The sequence below is a fragment of the Alexandromys fortis genome, unplaced genomic scaffold (genome assembly GCF_014885135.2).
Source record: "Alexandromys fortis isolate MF-2015 unplaced genomic scaffold, M_Fortis_MF-2015_v1.1 scaffold_22, whole genome shotgun sequence".
In the NCBI taxonomy this organism is placed as follows: Eukaryota; Metazoa; Chordata; class Mammalia; order Rodentia; family Cricetidae; genus Alexandromys; species Alexandromys fortis.
This window is the reverse complement of record NW_026067900.1, coordinates 10434738-10448925: the sequence shown is the minus strand read 5'-3', so window position 1 is coordinate 10448925 and position 14188 is coordinate 10434738. Positions and strand designations below refer to the sequence as shown.

At 36.5% G+C, this 14188-nt stretch overlaps 1 protein-coding gene across 2 annotated transcripts in view; it reads left to right on the top strand.

Annotated features, from left to right (window-relative positions):
* Positions 1 to 14188, top strand: part of Tinag (tubulointerstitial nephritis antigen) — an 84999-nt gene that overhangs the window by 39711 nt on the left and 31100 nt on the right. For both annotated transcript variants that reach the window (XM_050126051.1, XM_050126040.1), the window contains exons 8-9: positions 28 to 73; positions 3085 to 3208. In XM_050126051.1, coding sequence (XP_049982008.1) covers positions 28 to 73; positions 3085 to 3208 — 170 coding nt within the window. The remainder of the gene's footprint in view (positions 1 to 27; positions 74 to 3084; positions 3209 to 14188) is intronic.

The window sequence follows — 14188 nt, the reverse complement described above, 5'->3', positions numbered from 1 at the left end:
AATGCTCAATGATATTTTTCATTCCAGGAAACAGAGATTATGAGAGAAATCATACAAAATGGACCAGTTCAGGGTAAGATTAGATGAAATGTCATTTTCAGTTATGAATTTCTATAGTAAACAGTGTTACATGATATGACACAAAGGGAACATAATTTAAAAAAAAAAAAAGAAAACCTTAGGCATCTTCCTAAGAGTTCAACACTTCTAGCCTGTGCAGTTGCAGAAGATTGACTCATCAAAGCATATCATGAGCTTCCATTTTACTTTAAGAAGATAAACTTGTTTGTTGCTTGAACTCTCAAATGATAGTGGCACATTGAAGGAAAGCTGGCTGAGTCTTTCCAGAGTTATCATGGACCACCTGACAGGCACCTGACTTGCAGTAATTAATCCAGTGGAACTCACATGATCCACTTGGTAATTATTCTTACAAATTACACACATACAAATAGATATTTAAACACTTTCAGTTTAGGTGGCTTTAGGAATATATTGATAAAAAACAGTAAGCATTGCTATAAATCAAGTAAATATTTCCTTTTTATATTAGGTCAAGGAAAATCAAACAAATTGGATGGCTTTTGTGGTTTACACAACCATTTTATTATTTTACCTACTTTTTAAATTTATTATTGTAGTAATGTATTATTAAATAATAATATTTTACAGTGGTATACTAGATATCGATTTTGACTTAAAGGTATATCTGATTCCTTTTCTTTATTGGAATTTGTCTTGGACCAACAATGCTGGTAAAGATAAATACACAAGATGTATTTTCTGTATAACATTTTCCCTGAAGTGCCTGAGAAAACAAACCCAATGAGGTGTGAAATGGGAATTCAAGTAGTGAACACAAAAGGCCTGAGTATAATATCAATACAGTGGGCCACAGATTAAAAACACTTGCTATGTATTTGAGAGACTACTAGTTAATTTTCCCCTTTATTTCTGAATGCTGATCTGATTAGTATTGATATAGGAAGAATCATGGCTTTTAATATTTGTGTTGAAATTATTTATCAAAAATCAAAGCTTATGCTAAACATGTGCTAAATTTAATTTTAAAAAATATGAAAACTTTACATTAACTTTGCAATCAATAGATAAAGCTCTTTCTTCTTAAACGTGTGACATGTGTTGGCTGTTATAACAGAGAATTCGTGTGTGGTTTTCCTATATGCTTTGACTAGTGGTGTCTGTGAGACAAATATGAAAGAAGAAATTTTAATTAAAGGACAAACTCACAAGCCCTACTTTGACATTTTCTTCTTAAGAGGCTTCGGTAATTCATTACGCAGTAAATTTGGCTTAAATCATTCTGAACTTCCGAATCACCATCATACCCCCAACCTCTGTTCTCAGTCAAAATAAAGCTGGATCCTAATTTTTTTTTAATGCTGCAGAAAACTGAGGTTTACTTTGCTGCCTTCCTTTTGTAAATTTTACTTACTAAATTATCAAGGTCATAGAATAAAAAAAAATGTATCGGTGAATTCTCAGTTTGAAATTGTTGAGAAAATATCTCTCGGCAGCCTTAGCCACAGTTAAGATAAACCACACACTGGGGGTTCTGTCTGCTTCCCTCACATGTCTTACAGTTCTGTGCAGTAGTTTACTGTGCACAGCTTTCCAAGACTCAGAGTGCAGAGCAGGTTCTTACACACTCACAAGCTTGTAGTAGGTTCATCTCTTTTGGTTCAATATCAGAGACTGAAGGAAGATGGTATTTTGTTATTCATGTTGACTCCTTACCCGTTGCTTCAGCTGGCAGTGTTTAATGGCAGTCATAATTTATCTTGTCCATGGTACTTGAAGCAGAGCTGACTGTAAGGGTTAAATGAGTCAATGGTTATATGGAGAGGGAAATCATTGAGTGAAATATCTTCATATTTTTGTGAATGAAGAGAATACCATTTGGTTCTTTCTGTAGATGCAATTTGATTGCCTGCTTGCTGTATCCTGGTTTAACTTACAGCATTTTTATCTGCCTTGGGACAAAAAAAAAAAAAAAAAGTCAAATGGATGGAACCTTGAGTAAATAACACTGCGAGCATTTCTCTAAAACCTGCAGAAAGCAAAAATTTGCATAGAGTACAACCTAAAAAATCTTAAAACCCTGTGGGGGATGTGTTTTATAGTGGGTAAAGAAATTTCAACTTTCAGTGACACTTAGAGCCCCCCAAAGGCCCTGAATGCTAAAGAACGGAGCTAAAAGCAGAAGCTGAAAAGCCACATTTCCCTGTGCAGCATGAGCATCACCGTAGGATCTAGCAAATGCAGTGACCTTCATTCTGACTTTATTTAAAACACATATTGAGCTAAGATAAGTAAGCTTCATTCCTAGCTACCATGATAGCCATAGCTAGTCCCAATTAAAAAAAAAAAAAAAAAAAAAAAACTTCAGTAGATGCCTCCTGAGGGAGAAGTTTAAAGTCTTCAACCTGAATTGCACAAGCCCTTTCACAAAGCACCACATGAAACAGAAAAGAAGAAATGTAAGAGAAGGAATGAAGGAGGGTTTTAGGAAGCACAGGCTCTGGTTTTTAAGGAGTGCAGCACAGACTCAGGTCTCCCGAGTGGGAAGGATGAAACTCTACCAGAAAACCTTTGTATATGGTTTTCTTTTATTAGCACCCAACAAAGAAAAGCTTGAACTACATTTTACATGTAAAACTTGTATATAAGTAATGTTCTATGTAGCTGAGATTGTTTTTTTTTTAAAAAGTAATAGGAGGCCGGGCGATGGTGGCGCACGCCTTTAATCCCAGCACTCAGGAGGCAGAGGCAGGCGGATCTCTGTGAGTTCGAGACCAGCCTGGTCTACAGAGCTAATTCCAGAACAGGCTCCAAAGCCACAGAAAAACCCTGTCTCGAAAAACCAAAAAAAAAAAAAAAAAAAAAAAAAGTAGTAGGAAAAGTGTGTAGCCAATGAGCCAATGGATAAGAAGAAAATCAGGTGTGCTCTCTTCTTAGACCCCACTCCCCACAGCTTAATTGTTGTTTGTTCTGGGAGAACTTCTGAGATTTTGAAGATGCACTTTTGTAACCATGCTGTTTATCCTGTTGGGTTTATTTCAGCCATAATGCAAGTCCATGAGGATTTCTTCTACTATAAGACAGGGATATACAGACATGTTGTCAGCACAAATGAAGAATCAGAAAAGTATAAAAAACTTCGGATACATGCAGTTAAACTCACTGGGTAAGGCAATTGCTTTCATCTTTATTGTTTGGATTTTTTAATTTTTGAAAAATAAAGTCAAGAATAAGAGGAAACAACTATATAGCTTTGATTGATTGATTGCGTATTCATATTTTTTTGTGCCTGTATCTGATATCTCCAGGTTGGCTTGGATAACTCATTTTCTTTCCTTCCTTCCTTCCTTCCTTCCTTCCTTCCTTCCTTCCTTCCTTCCTTCCTTCCTTCCTTCCTTCCTTCCTTCCTTTTTGGATTTTCGAGACAGGATTCTCTGTGTGGGTCCTGATTGTCCTGGAGCTCATTTTGTAGGCCAGGCTGGCCTCGAACTCACCTGAGATTTTACCTCTGCCTCCCAAGTGCTGGGATTAAGGCATGTGCCACCACCACCCATTCGAATAACTCATTTTCATGTGTACATTCTCTATTTGCCTTTTCATCATTAAACTTAGGAATTCGGTTTCATATATCTGTATTCCCCTTTGACTAGAATTTCCCTGTTTTTCCAGGTCATTTCCTTCTCTATCTTGGCATCCAACAGCTCTTTGTATATCATAATAAATTCATTCAATTTGACCCATATTCAACAGATCCTCTTCTAAAGCTACATACTTACTTAATTATGACCTCATAGCAAATCTTTATAATCACCCTTATACATACACTTCAGCAGTCAGAAATCTTTAGAGGAACAGAACAGATAGTATGAATATGTGAGAATTATTCACCAGACTTATATAAAGATAATAACTACAGTTTTCTTGCACCAGAGAGGCTGACGACTCAGTAGTTGTTTAGTCCTTGAGATTGAGTATCTCAGGACTTGGAATAGACCCCTCAGTGACTGTCTCACCTCAGAGAGAACAAGAATCTAGTAGTAATTCAGTCCACAAGGCTGAGTGCTTTAGCAGTCCCAGTGTGGCCTCTAAAACTTGAAAGGTTCCTGGAGAGCAGGCTGTCAGTCAGTGAGGGAGTCTAGGTGCTGGTTCTGATATTAATGATGGAATTATAAGTCAACTCAGTAGCAAGCAGGAGGTCTGGGCAGGCAAGAGAGAGGACAAAACCTCATCCTTCTGTTATGATGTCTCCTTTGAAACCAGAGCTGCTACTGAAGGTTCTGTCTATTCTAAGATGATTTTTCTTCATCACTAAGGCAATTAGGATAATTCTTTAGTTGCAGGCTCCCTACTCAAGGTGATTCTAATTTGTGGCAAGCTGGCATTAAAACCATTATACCGTTGACTCTTCTTCCTTGCCTAAATCTTTGTGTTATTCCACCAAACAATAAAAAAAATGTTGTTTTTACTTTTATATTATTTTATATTGATAAATTTCAATTAGATGCCTTATGCTAATAGGCATTTGCATTCTAAACACCTATATCCTTTATTTTCTCAGTTTTCAAATAAGTTTCTCAAAATCCCAGGGCTTCCTTCCTGCTCTTGGAGGATAATCACTGAAAAGTCAGATATCACTGAAAAGTTCGAAATCATTAAAACACATTTCCTGGCATCACAAGCGCATTTGCTGCTTTTCTGTTACAGAACACACAGAGAGACTGTGCCTTGTTCTCCCTACATTCCTCTTCTTGCAGCATGGCCCCTACACCTCAAAACTATTCAAGGACTCATTGAGGAGTTTTCTCTACTTCTTCTGCGGATTTGATTTCATTTGAGTAAAGTATCTCAGACCTTTACTCTTAGCTCAGATTCTTCCCAATTTACTAATGTTTTCTCTTTGTACCAACTCCTTTGCAGACTTTGCCTTCACTCAATGTCCTCAAGACTTCCTCCCAAGTCTTTCTTAAACTTACCAAGTCCTTTCTCACATTTACTTGCTCCATTACCTTTCTAAAACCCGCATATTTCACAGCTATCAATTGTTTCTGTCTTGTTAACACTGTTTGTCAGACTTCACACTTGCTTATTCCTCCATCCTGGTGTGTCTGTATTGGTTGAAACGTGTCAGGTTTCTTTTCCCTTCTTGTTTTGGCTTTCACTGCTGTAGTTGTCAAACTGTGGCCTCGCCTCTCCCTACTTTTCTCAGTCTTTCTCTGGTGAATTTAGTACTCTCTGAACTCTTTCTGGCTTTCAGCACCAGATAAAAGCTAGCTTCAGTTAAATGATATATTCGGGTTACATCTCTCTCTTGAACTTCAGACACATATATTTTGTGCACTACGCAACATCTCCCCATGAACAAGATGGATGCTTCAAACTTGGCACTTCCAAAATAGAGCTCTCTATCTTCCCCTTTCTCTGTGCAACAGCATCATTTTCCGACTGAGTCAATGAAAGCCATTGTCCTAGTTTGGGTTTTTATTGCTGTGAAGAGACACCATGACCACAACTCTTATAAAGAAAATATTTAATTGGGGTGGCTCGCTTTCAGTTTCAGAGGATCAATCCATTATCATCACGATGGAGAGCATGGCAGTGTGCAGGCAAACCCAGTGCTGGAGCTGAGAGTGCTACATCTTGCAGGCAACAGGAAGTCAAACTGACAGTCACACTGATGGAAGACTGAGCAAAAGAGACCTCAAACCCCACCCCCACAGTGACACACTTTCTTCAACAAGGCCACTCCCTTTGGGAGCCATTTTCTTTCAAATCACCACAGCTATTCTCCTACATACTCTGAGTGGAAACCTTGGAATTATTCTTTATTCTTCTCCTCACAACCCATTTTCAGTATATCACAGTGTCTGTTGAATTATAGCCCAGATCAACTACTCTGTATCTTCTGAACTTGCTTGAGTACCCATTACATTTTCTTTGTAGCTGGATCAGTGATAGGTCTTTGCCTTTTCCATTAATTGTGTTTTCAACATAGAAACCAGGGTTTCCCTGAAGAACATATCTAGTTGCTAATTTGCTTAGAACACTACCGTAATTTTCCATTTTTCTCAGAGTAAATGCAAAGTTCTTTGCAATGGTTTTGTAAAAGTCTGTCTTGCCTACTATACTACCACAGCTACCAGCTTTCTGATGTCAAATTCTACTCTCTTATACTCTTTCCACTTAAAATGCTTTTCTACCAAATATCCAATCCATTGCTGTAAGCACCTTCATCTAATCTGCTCCAATTTCCCTTATCAGAGTGGCTTCTCTGATGTCCTATGGAAGCCACTATTTGCTCTGTCTATTTATTAATTTGCTTCTCTTTACCTGCCACTCTGCTCTCTACAGTTTCATACAATTATAACTTTCTTAGTGAATGATTTGAGAATCCCTTCTTGTTGATCATGTGTCATCTAGATTGAAGCTTTTTGAGACCAGGTCTGTTTGCACAATGGCCTTATAACACCAACTCACATAATACAGTGTTATTTCTTGACACAACATGTTTAATACTTTTGTTTTCTATTGAAAAGTGACCCCTTTAGCTCCCGCTTTAGCTAGTTCTCACTTGTCGCTACTAATCTTTAAATACGGTAATTCTTAGTTTAAAAATAAGATAGGAAGCTAAGTCCTCTCTTGGGAAGTCAATTAAGTTTGCTCCATCACCTCATTGAGGCAGGACCAAGGCTCTCCCGGCACCTTGTGCCTAGGCTGAGCAAGGTATCTCTCCATCGAGAATGGGCTCCACAAATTCAGTTCATGCATTATGGTTAGGGTGGACTGAAGGTGGGGGGAACAGGAGGAGAAGAGGGGAAGCTGGGATTGTTATGTAAAAAAAGAAAAAGAAAGAAGGAAAAGAAGAGATAGGAAGAAACTGGGAAGGAAAGCCAAGGTAGCCCTCAGCTTTGGTTCAGTTTTGTGGGTGTTCGACCCCTAATCACAGACCCTTTCTTTTTCTTCTTCTTTCCTAGAGGCTTGTCTGGTTCTTATCCCAGTTTAAACACGGCTAAATGGGCCTCCTACTACACCTCTTGCAGGTGTTTGATACCCAGGGGTACTCTTCGCCTGCTTTCTTTGAATTATGTTGCTTCATTTTTTAGCCATTACTTCTAGATGACTGCTGGGATTATGGTTTGGATTCTGATCTCTGATGTGTAGTTTGGGAAGGGAATAGTATCTGCGAATGGCCTTAATAGAAAGATCTTGTGAGAAATGTCTGTAAAGTCTGACTTACTTTCAAAGGTGGATTTTGATATTTGTGTTCAGTGAGAAAAGGGTTGAATCGAGTGCTGTCTCACCATTTCCATTCCTATTTTGGTATAGTGAAAATGAATTTTTCCATTATTCCTTCAAGTTATGACTGCTTCACTCACTAAAGATAGAACAAAGGCACTGATGCTTAAAGTTTGTTTCTTTGATCTTAATAGTGTCGTGAATTTTCAGGAAGCACATGGACTCTAAGCTGAGGCATCAGTGATTGCATACTCTGACATTGGGATCGAAGATTTAACTCTAGTTCAGCTCCCCATTAGTCTGAAAGCTCATTTTTCTAATCGTCATTTGTGTATTTCATATCCATTTTTGTCTTGTCTGGCGATACCTTGGTCTTGAAAAGCTTCCTCATAACACATTATGAGGTTGATGATCTTTTTTTTCTTTCAGAGCCCCCTGATTCACAAGAACTGCTCACTGTCTTTGTCTACTGCTTGGGTAGCCATGACGCTCACGTTAGCTTCACTATTATGCTCACTCAGGCTGTGGTTGAAGGGGACTTAAATGTGTTTCCATTCCACTGCTGTCGTTGTTTGTATATTCCTTGTCTTGACTTTGTTAGGCACAGTAGTGTGTTCACTTTCCTAAGCTTCTGGAATTTGGGACCTTTATTTATCTTCCTTCTGTGATAATTAACAAACTAACTTTTTGGTAAGGATGTATCTATTTTTTAACAAATGTTTTGGGTCATCTGGGCATCGTTTGGTGCCCCAGAGCAGTAGATTTTAATTCCTTTCTCCTCCAGCAATTCCTTATTTGGTAATTACCACATTCAGGAGTTAAATGCATCAGTAAGTTAGAGAATAATTAAGTAGCTCAAGAAAGTTAATGTCCCTCATCTGAAGAGCTCAATATACTTTTGTGAAGTACCTAAAAATTTATCTCAACAAATTGTTTGGGTCCTTTGTGCAGAATTCAAAGCTATTAGATTTAATTCACTTGAACAAATGACTTTGAGCTTATATTAAGTGCTTAACACTAGGGAACAAAAGCTAGAATAATATGTAGTCTCATTTTTCAGTAATTTCGAGTTTTGATGATTAATTCTCATTGTCATTTCCATTGGACTAACAAATACCTGGGAAATCAACAAAGCACACTTTCGAGTGTGTGTAAGTATGTGTGGATCAACTGAGGTCCTATGACCTGCCTTCAAGGTGGGCAGCACCATCATATGTTTGATGGGAACACAGGATAATGATGGGAAAAGTAGAGATCTGGTGGAGTACCAGCATTTTTTTTTTCTGTGATGTATCAGTATGTGAACATAAGCCATTTGTGCTGCTATACCTTGGTCACCAAGATCAACTGTATCTGCTTAAACCATAACTAAATATATAACATTCTTCCTTAAAGTTGCTTCTTGTTAGACATTTGTATCAACAATGAAAAAGTAGCTAACACAGAATGCTAGGCAGATATGTCCATAACCGATTCTACCAGGAAGGGATGGATATATGTGTAAAGCACAGGATAGTGAAGGACACATATAAATAAATTTAGAACACTTCTATTCATCCCCTGATCCTTTTTGTGGATGCTGTTAATTAAAAATACTTTATTTTTAGTCAGTGTTGTTTCTTGTACTACTAATTAGAAAATACTACTGACAAAATTAAGGAGTCCCTTCGGGTATTTTATTTTTATTCCAATCCTTGTTCCCTTGTTACAATCTCATTACCTCATCATGGTTTGTTCATGTCCCTGAGATTTCCTTTACTCTGAGTCCAAGGTTGGCAATGCATTACATAATGCTATTTATTTTGCAAATGCTTTTCAGGATCACTGATAGAATTCAGTGAGCAAATTTGCTGTTTGAAATTCTAGATAATTATATTAAAAAAGAGACCAGTATTTATTTTCTCTATTGTCATCTCTGTAGAACAGAATTTTAATGGAGCTGTAGTCTATATATCACCCAAAGAGAAAAATGTTTTGAATCAGTATTTTATTATGTTTAACCAATATCTTATCTATCACATTTCGTAGGCAAATGGTAGGGTTTTATTTATGAGTAGAACAGAGAAAGATTCTAGCCCTCATCAAACTGAAAGCCTGATAATAGCTAAATAACTAGAAAACTAAAATTGTATTTTGTAAGGGCCAGAATACAGATAACTACATATTTTTGTCTAGAGTCAGTAGTATGAAGGATTTTTTTTAAATAAATTATGAAAGTTAAGTAATTACCCAGTGAGAGAAGAGACATATTCTCACTCCTCCCACTCTTCAACAGAACTTTGGGAGCTCAGCTCAGTGCTCCGCTGTGGGTCTCTGCCTCTGTTTCCATCAGTTGCTGGATGAAGGTTCTATGGTGACATTTACAGATATTCATCAATTTGACTACCAGTTTGGGCACCCTTTCCTTTATTGCTTGGGGTCTTAGCTGGGGTCAATCTTGTAGATCCTGGAAATTTCTTTAGTGCCAGGTTTCTTGCTAATTCCATAATGGCTCCCTCAATCAAAATATCTCTTTCCTTGCTCTCATCTCTGCCCTTCCTTCATCTCTTCTATCCCATTCCTTCAAGTTCTCCTTACCCCTTCCATTCTCCCCTTGTCTTCCTCTTCCATTCTCCCTTTTCTCCCCACCCCAATGCTTCCGATTTTGTCAGGCAATCTTGTCTATTTCCCCTTTCCAGGTGGATCTATGTATGCTTTCCTAAATTTTTTAATGCACAAATTTAAGACAGTCGGATGACCATTTCTGCTATGATTGTTTAATCAATACATACAGACATGTAATTGTAGTAATTAATGCAGACAACATAAATTATTTAATTTGTGCATTAAGATGACTTTCAAATGCAAAATAATTATTTCTTATACTTTTATTTTTAATGGCTATGAGAAAATATACCTGATTTAAAATTATGGTTTGATTCTTCTTGGGAAAATTTTGATAAATTTAATATTTTTGAAGTCTTATGTGTATTTACACACTTTTAAACCTATGCATAACTGCACAGCTTATAATATTAGTATATGTTGTATATAATACAATACAATCAGGTATATTTTTAAAAGTAGGGTTTATAATTTATGATAATTGAAATAAGATGGAGATATTTTACATTCTGGAATTTAACATTCTTGGATTTTTATAATTTGCAAGATATCTCCCCAATTTAAGAACTAATGCAGTAGGTAGGTGACATTGCGAAGACTTGGGTATTTTATGTAAGCCTGTATATGTCATTAGCCTATTATTATATTATATAATATATCAATCTTATTATTTAACTCCCATATCTAATGATTCATAGAATAATAGCTTAAAAACACTTAAGTTTTGTTCATAAATGACAATGTCTAAAGTGTAAAAAATAGTGAAGGACAATGGCTTCCATTCATGGACAGGAATTAGAATATATTATTATAAGGTTTAATGTTTATTAAATCATTCAGAGATTCCAGAGTGCATGTGCCAAAAAATGTTTGTTCTCTCCTCCTGTATGTTGATCACTCCCAAGGTTTAAGCTTCAACTCTTTTTGGTTCCTTTCTCAAGATTAATTGACTTGAATGCATAAAACCATCTAATTATCATTGAAAAGGATGTCATTTTAGTAAGCTTAAGCTTCATGATTTAACATGAGTTTGATTTAAATGGATACTGAACTAAGAAAACACTTGTCTAATGTTGTATATTTACACCAGCAGTTTCCTCAGAGTTGTGTTACCAATGACTTGAGTACTAACTCTATCACGCAAGTGCTCACAGGCTTCATGGCTTCATGTACTGATGAACACATTTAGTTTAGCTTCAATTTTCATGTATAGAGGAAAGTTAACTTAAAAATTGATGCATACTATTACTGTCTTCAGTTTTTTTTTTTTTTTTTTTTTTTTTTTGGTTTTTCGAGACAGGGTTTCTCTGTGGTTTTGGAGCCTGTCCTGGAACTAGCTCTTGTAGACCAGGCTGGTCTCGAACTCACAGAGATCCGCCTGCCTCTGCCTCCCAAGTGCTGGGATTAAAGGCATGCACCACCACTGGTAAAATATGACATCATAAAATAAGTTGAATAATAAAATAAAAATAAATAAATAATAAAAATGACTGGAGCTATTTTAAAGTACATTTTTCATTGAAGAACTTGCATTAAATTTAATTATTTTAAATAAATACTATTCTCGCAGTACACATGTGACAATTATACACATTTGTATATTTTTGCTTTTACTATTTTTAAAAATTATCTTTTAGAATTGCAGAGAATAAGAACATCTAATATACAAACTGCTCATTTTACATTGGGAAATACTAATATCTTTTAATCCTATTGCTTCTCATAAAATTGACATATTAGAATGTTTTGTAGTATAAAGATATGTTCTAATATATAATATGTGCATATATGTTAAAATATATATATATATATATTCCTGCATAAAAACTTTCTTGTGCATAAAAGGCATTTTTCCAGAAACAGCAAGGGGTTCACAATGGATTAAAATAAAAACTCTAGGCAGGGAAGGAGATGAAGAAGTTATCCTGGACTTTGAACACAAAAGTCACAAATTTAAATTTGTTATGGTGGGCAGCAACGGGGGAAGTGTGTAATTCTATCCAGAAGGGTCATGAATCTGCTGACTGTCAACTTGTCAGCTTACACAGAGGGCAGCAGGAGACCATTTTAAGTGATTCTTAGAAACGCACAAACAAGCAATGAGGTGCACTCACCTTTATGTTCAATTTGCAAACATTTAAAAGTTAAAATACTAGATGCTGGCAATGATACATTCTCACATTATAGTCTCAATACAAATTAGGACAATTCACATTATAGTTTCAATACAAATTAGGACAACAGTTTTGGAACACTATTAGTATGCAGAGCCACTTAAATCTCTTACTGTTTAACCTAGCAATTCTACTTCTAGTAAGACAATCCAAAATGTAAAACAAATCTCAGAGTTGGATTCATCAAAATATTGCTTGCAATGGCAAAGAAGGTGCAATCTTAAAATATACAGACACAGAAAAACAATATATAACACCAACTTGCAGCAAAGAATACCAGAAAGTTACCAAAATTATAAACACTATATTTGGAGAGAAGGAGATGTTTTTTCCTTCATTCTCTCTGTCTCTCTCTGCCTCTCTCTATCTCTATCTCTATCTCTATCTCTATCTCTATCTCTATCTCTATCTCTATCTCTATCTCTCTCTGAACTTTAGGCTTTAATGTTGCCTCGCTTCTTAGATAAAACATAAAATTACAAAATGTCTTTCTTAACTGTTCTCTTCCAATGCACCTCTAGACTCTCCTAGAAGAATCACTGGAGATACTTAGTAAAAACACACATTAACACCCTGAACCCCATGGGACAACCCTGAGTTAGGACCTCCATGGTGGGGCTTACAGTACCCTGTGTTTGTTCATTTGAATCCCTTGGCTTCCTTTCTTATAATGACTTTTATACCAGAGATAGGTTACATCTCAAAGTTCATTTAGATTCCCTGGGAAGCATATGTAGAAAAGGCAAAACAAAAAAAATGTTTAATGTTTAGCACTAAATAATGAAATGCAAGCAACACTGCTCTCTTCCACCTGCAAACAATACTACGTTTAGCCTTGTATGTTTGGTCCCTCATGCTGAAGGAAGAAGCAAGCATTCCAAGGTAGAGGACACTCAGTGGCTGAGTGCCCTTCATTTCCCTGAAGAGGAAAGCTGAAAATCCACGTAAAGACAGCCCTTAGATGTTGCAAGGCCCAGAAGGGAATCAGCCTCTGCATAAGCCAAGAAAGTCTATTGGGAAAGACAGAAAACTACCGGGCTCAACGAATGCCAAAGTTCTTGAGATCCACTTAGGGAAGGAAATCCCTTATTGGGGCTCTTATGTAATCTCTGGCTGATTAAGCCAACAATGGCACTTCATGACATTTTCAAATAAGGGGTCAGCAAGTATTTATGACAGTAACCTAGATTTATCAATCTTGTTCCCTATATATTTGAAATTGAATGCCTTTTTACAAGATGCATATTTTTGGGTCAATTTAGTTAGGTCTCAATTTCATGGTTCCTGACTTTTTCTAAAGATTTTTAAAAATTTATTTATTTATTTATTTATTATTTTGTATTGGTGTTTTGCTCAAGTAAGGGTGTGGGGTTCCTGGAACAGACAGTTGCAAGCCACCAAATGGGTGTTGGGAATTGAACCCAGGTCCTCTGGAAGAACAGCCAGTGCTCTTAACCATTGAGCCATCTCTCCAGCCCATTTTCCAATTTTATACTTTATCTTTATTTGACATTTATATTCATACTTGGTGGTTCCAGTTTTGTAAGAAACTTTGTTTTACTTTCTCTTACATTTTGTATTTTGGTTCCTGTAGTAAGTCTTTGGGGTTTTATTTTATTTATTAGTTTATTTCTTTTTGTGATGTAGGAGACTGCAACTAGGACACGCTGCACCAGGGCTCTGTCACTCCCACACCAATGCTTTATAGTTTGCAGTGGGTTCTACTAAGTTGCCCTGACTGGCCCCAAATTCATTCTATAGCTCAAGCACTTTTTTAAACTTGCAACTTTCCTGCCTCCTCTTCAGGGTGTCTGTGACTACTGGCTGGTGCTACTAGGCTTTGTCTGATTTTATATACCTATGTGACAACAGGCACACCATCGAGACTGAAAAAGCTATAACATGAAAGATTTAATAATAGGCGCAGAAGACCAAAATTCAGTTCCTAGCATCCATCTTTGGGTAGGTGCTCAAAACCACCTCTAACTCCAGTTTCAGGATGTGTGATGCCCTCTTCTGTCTTCAACAGGCATCCATAGTCTCATGTATGTATGTATGCACACACATATATACACATAAAATATAAACCTAAAAAGAAGTAATAGGAGCATTGCTAGACATTAATATGAATAGAA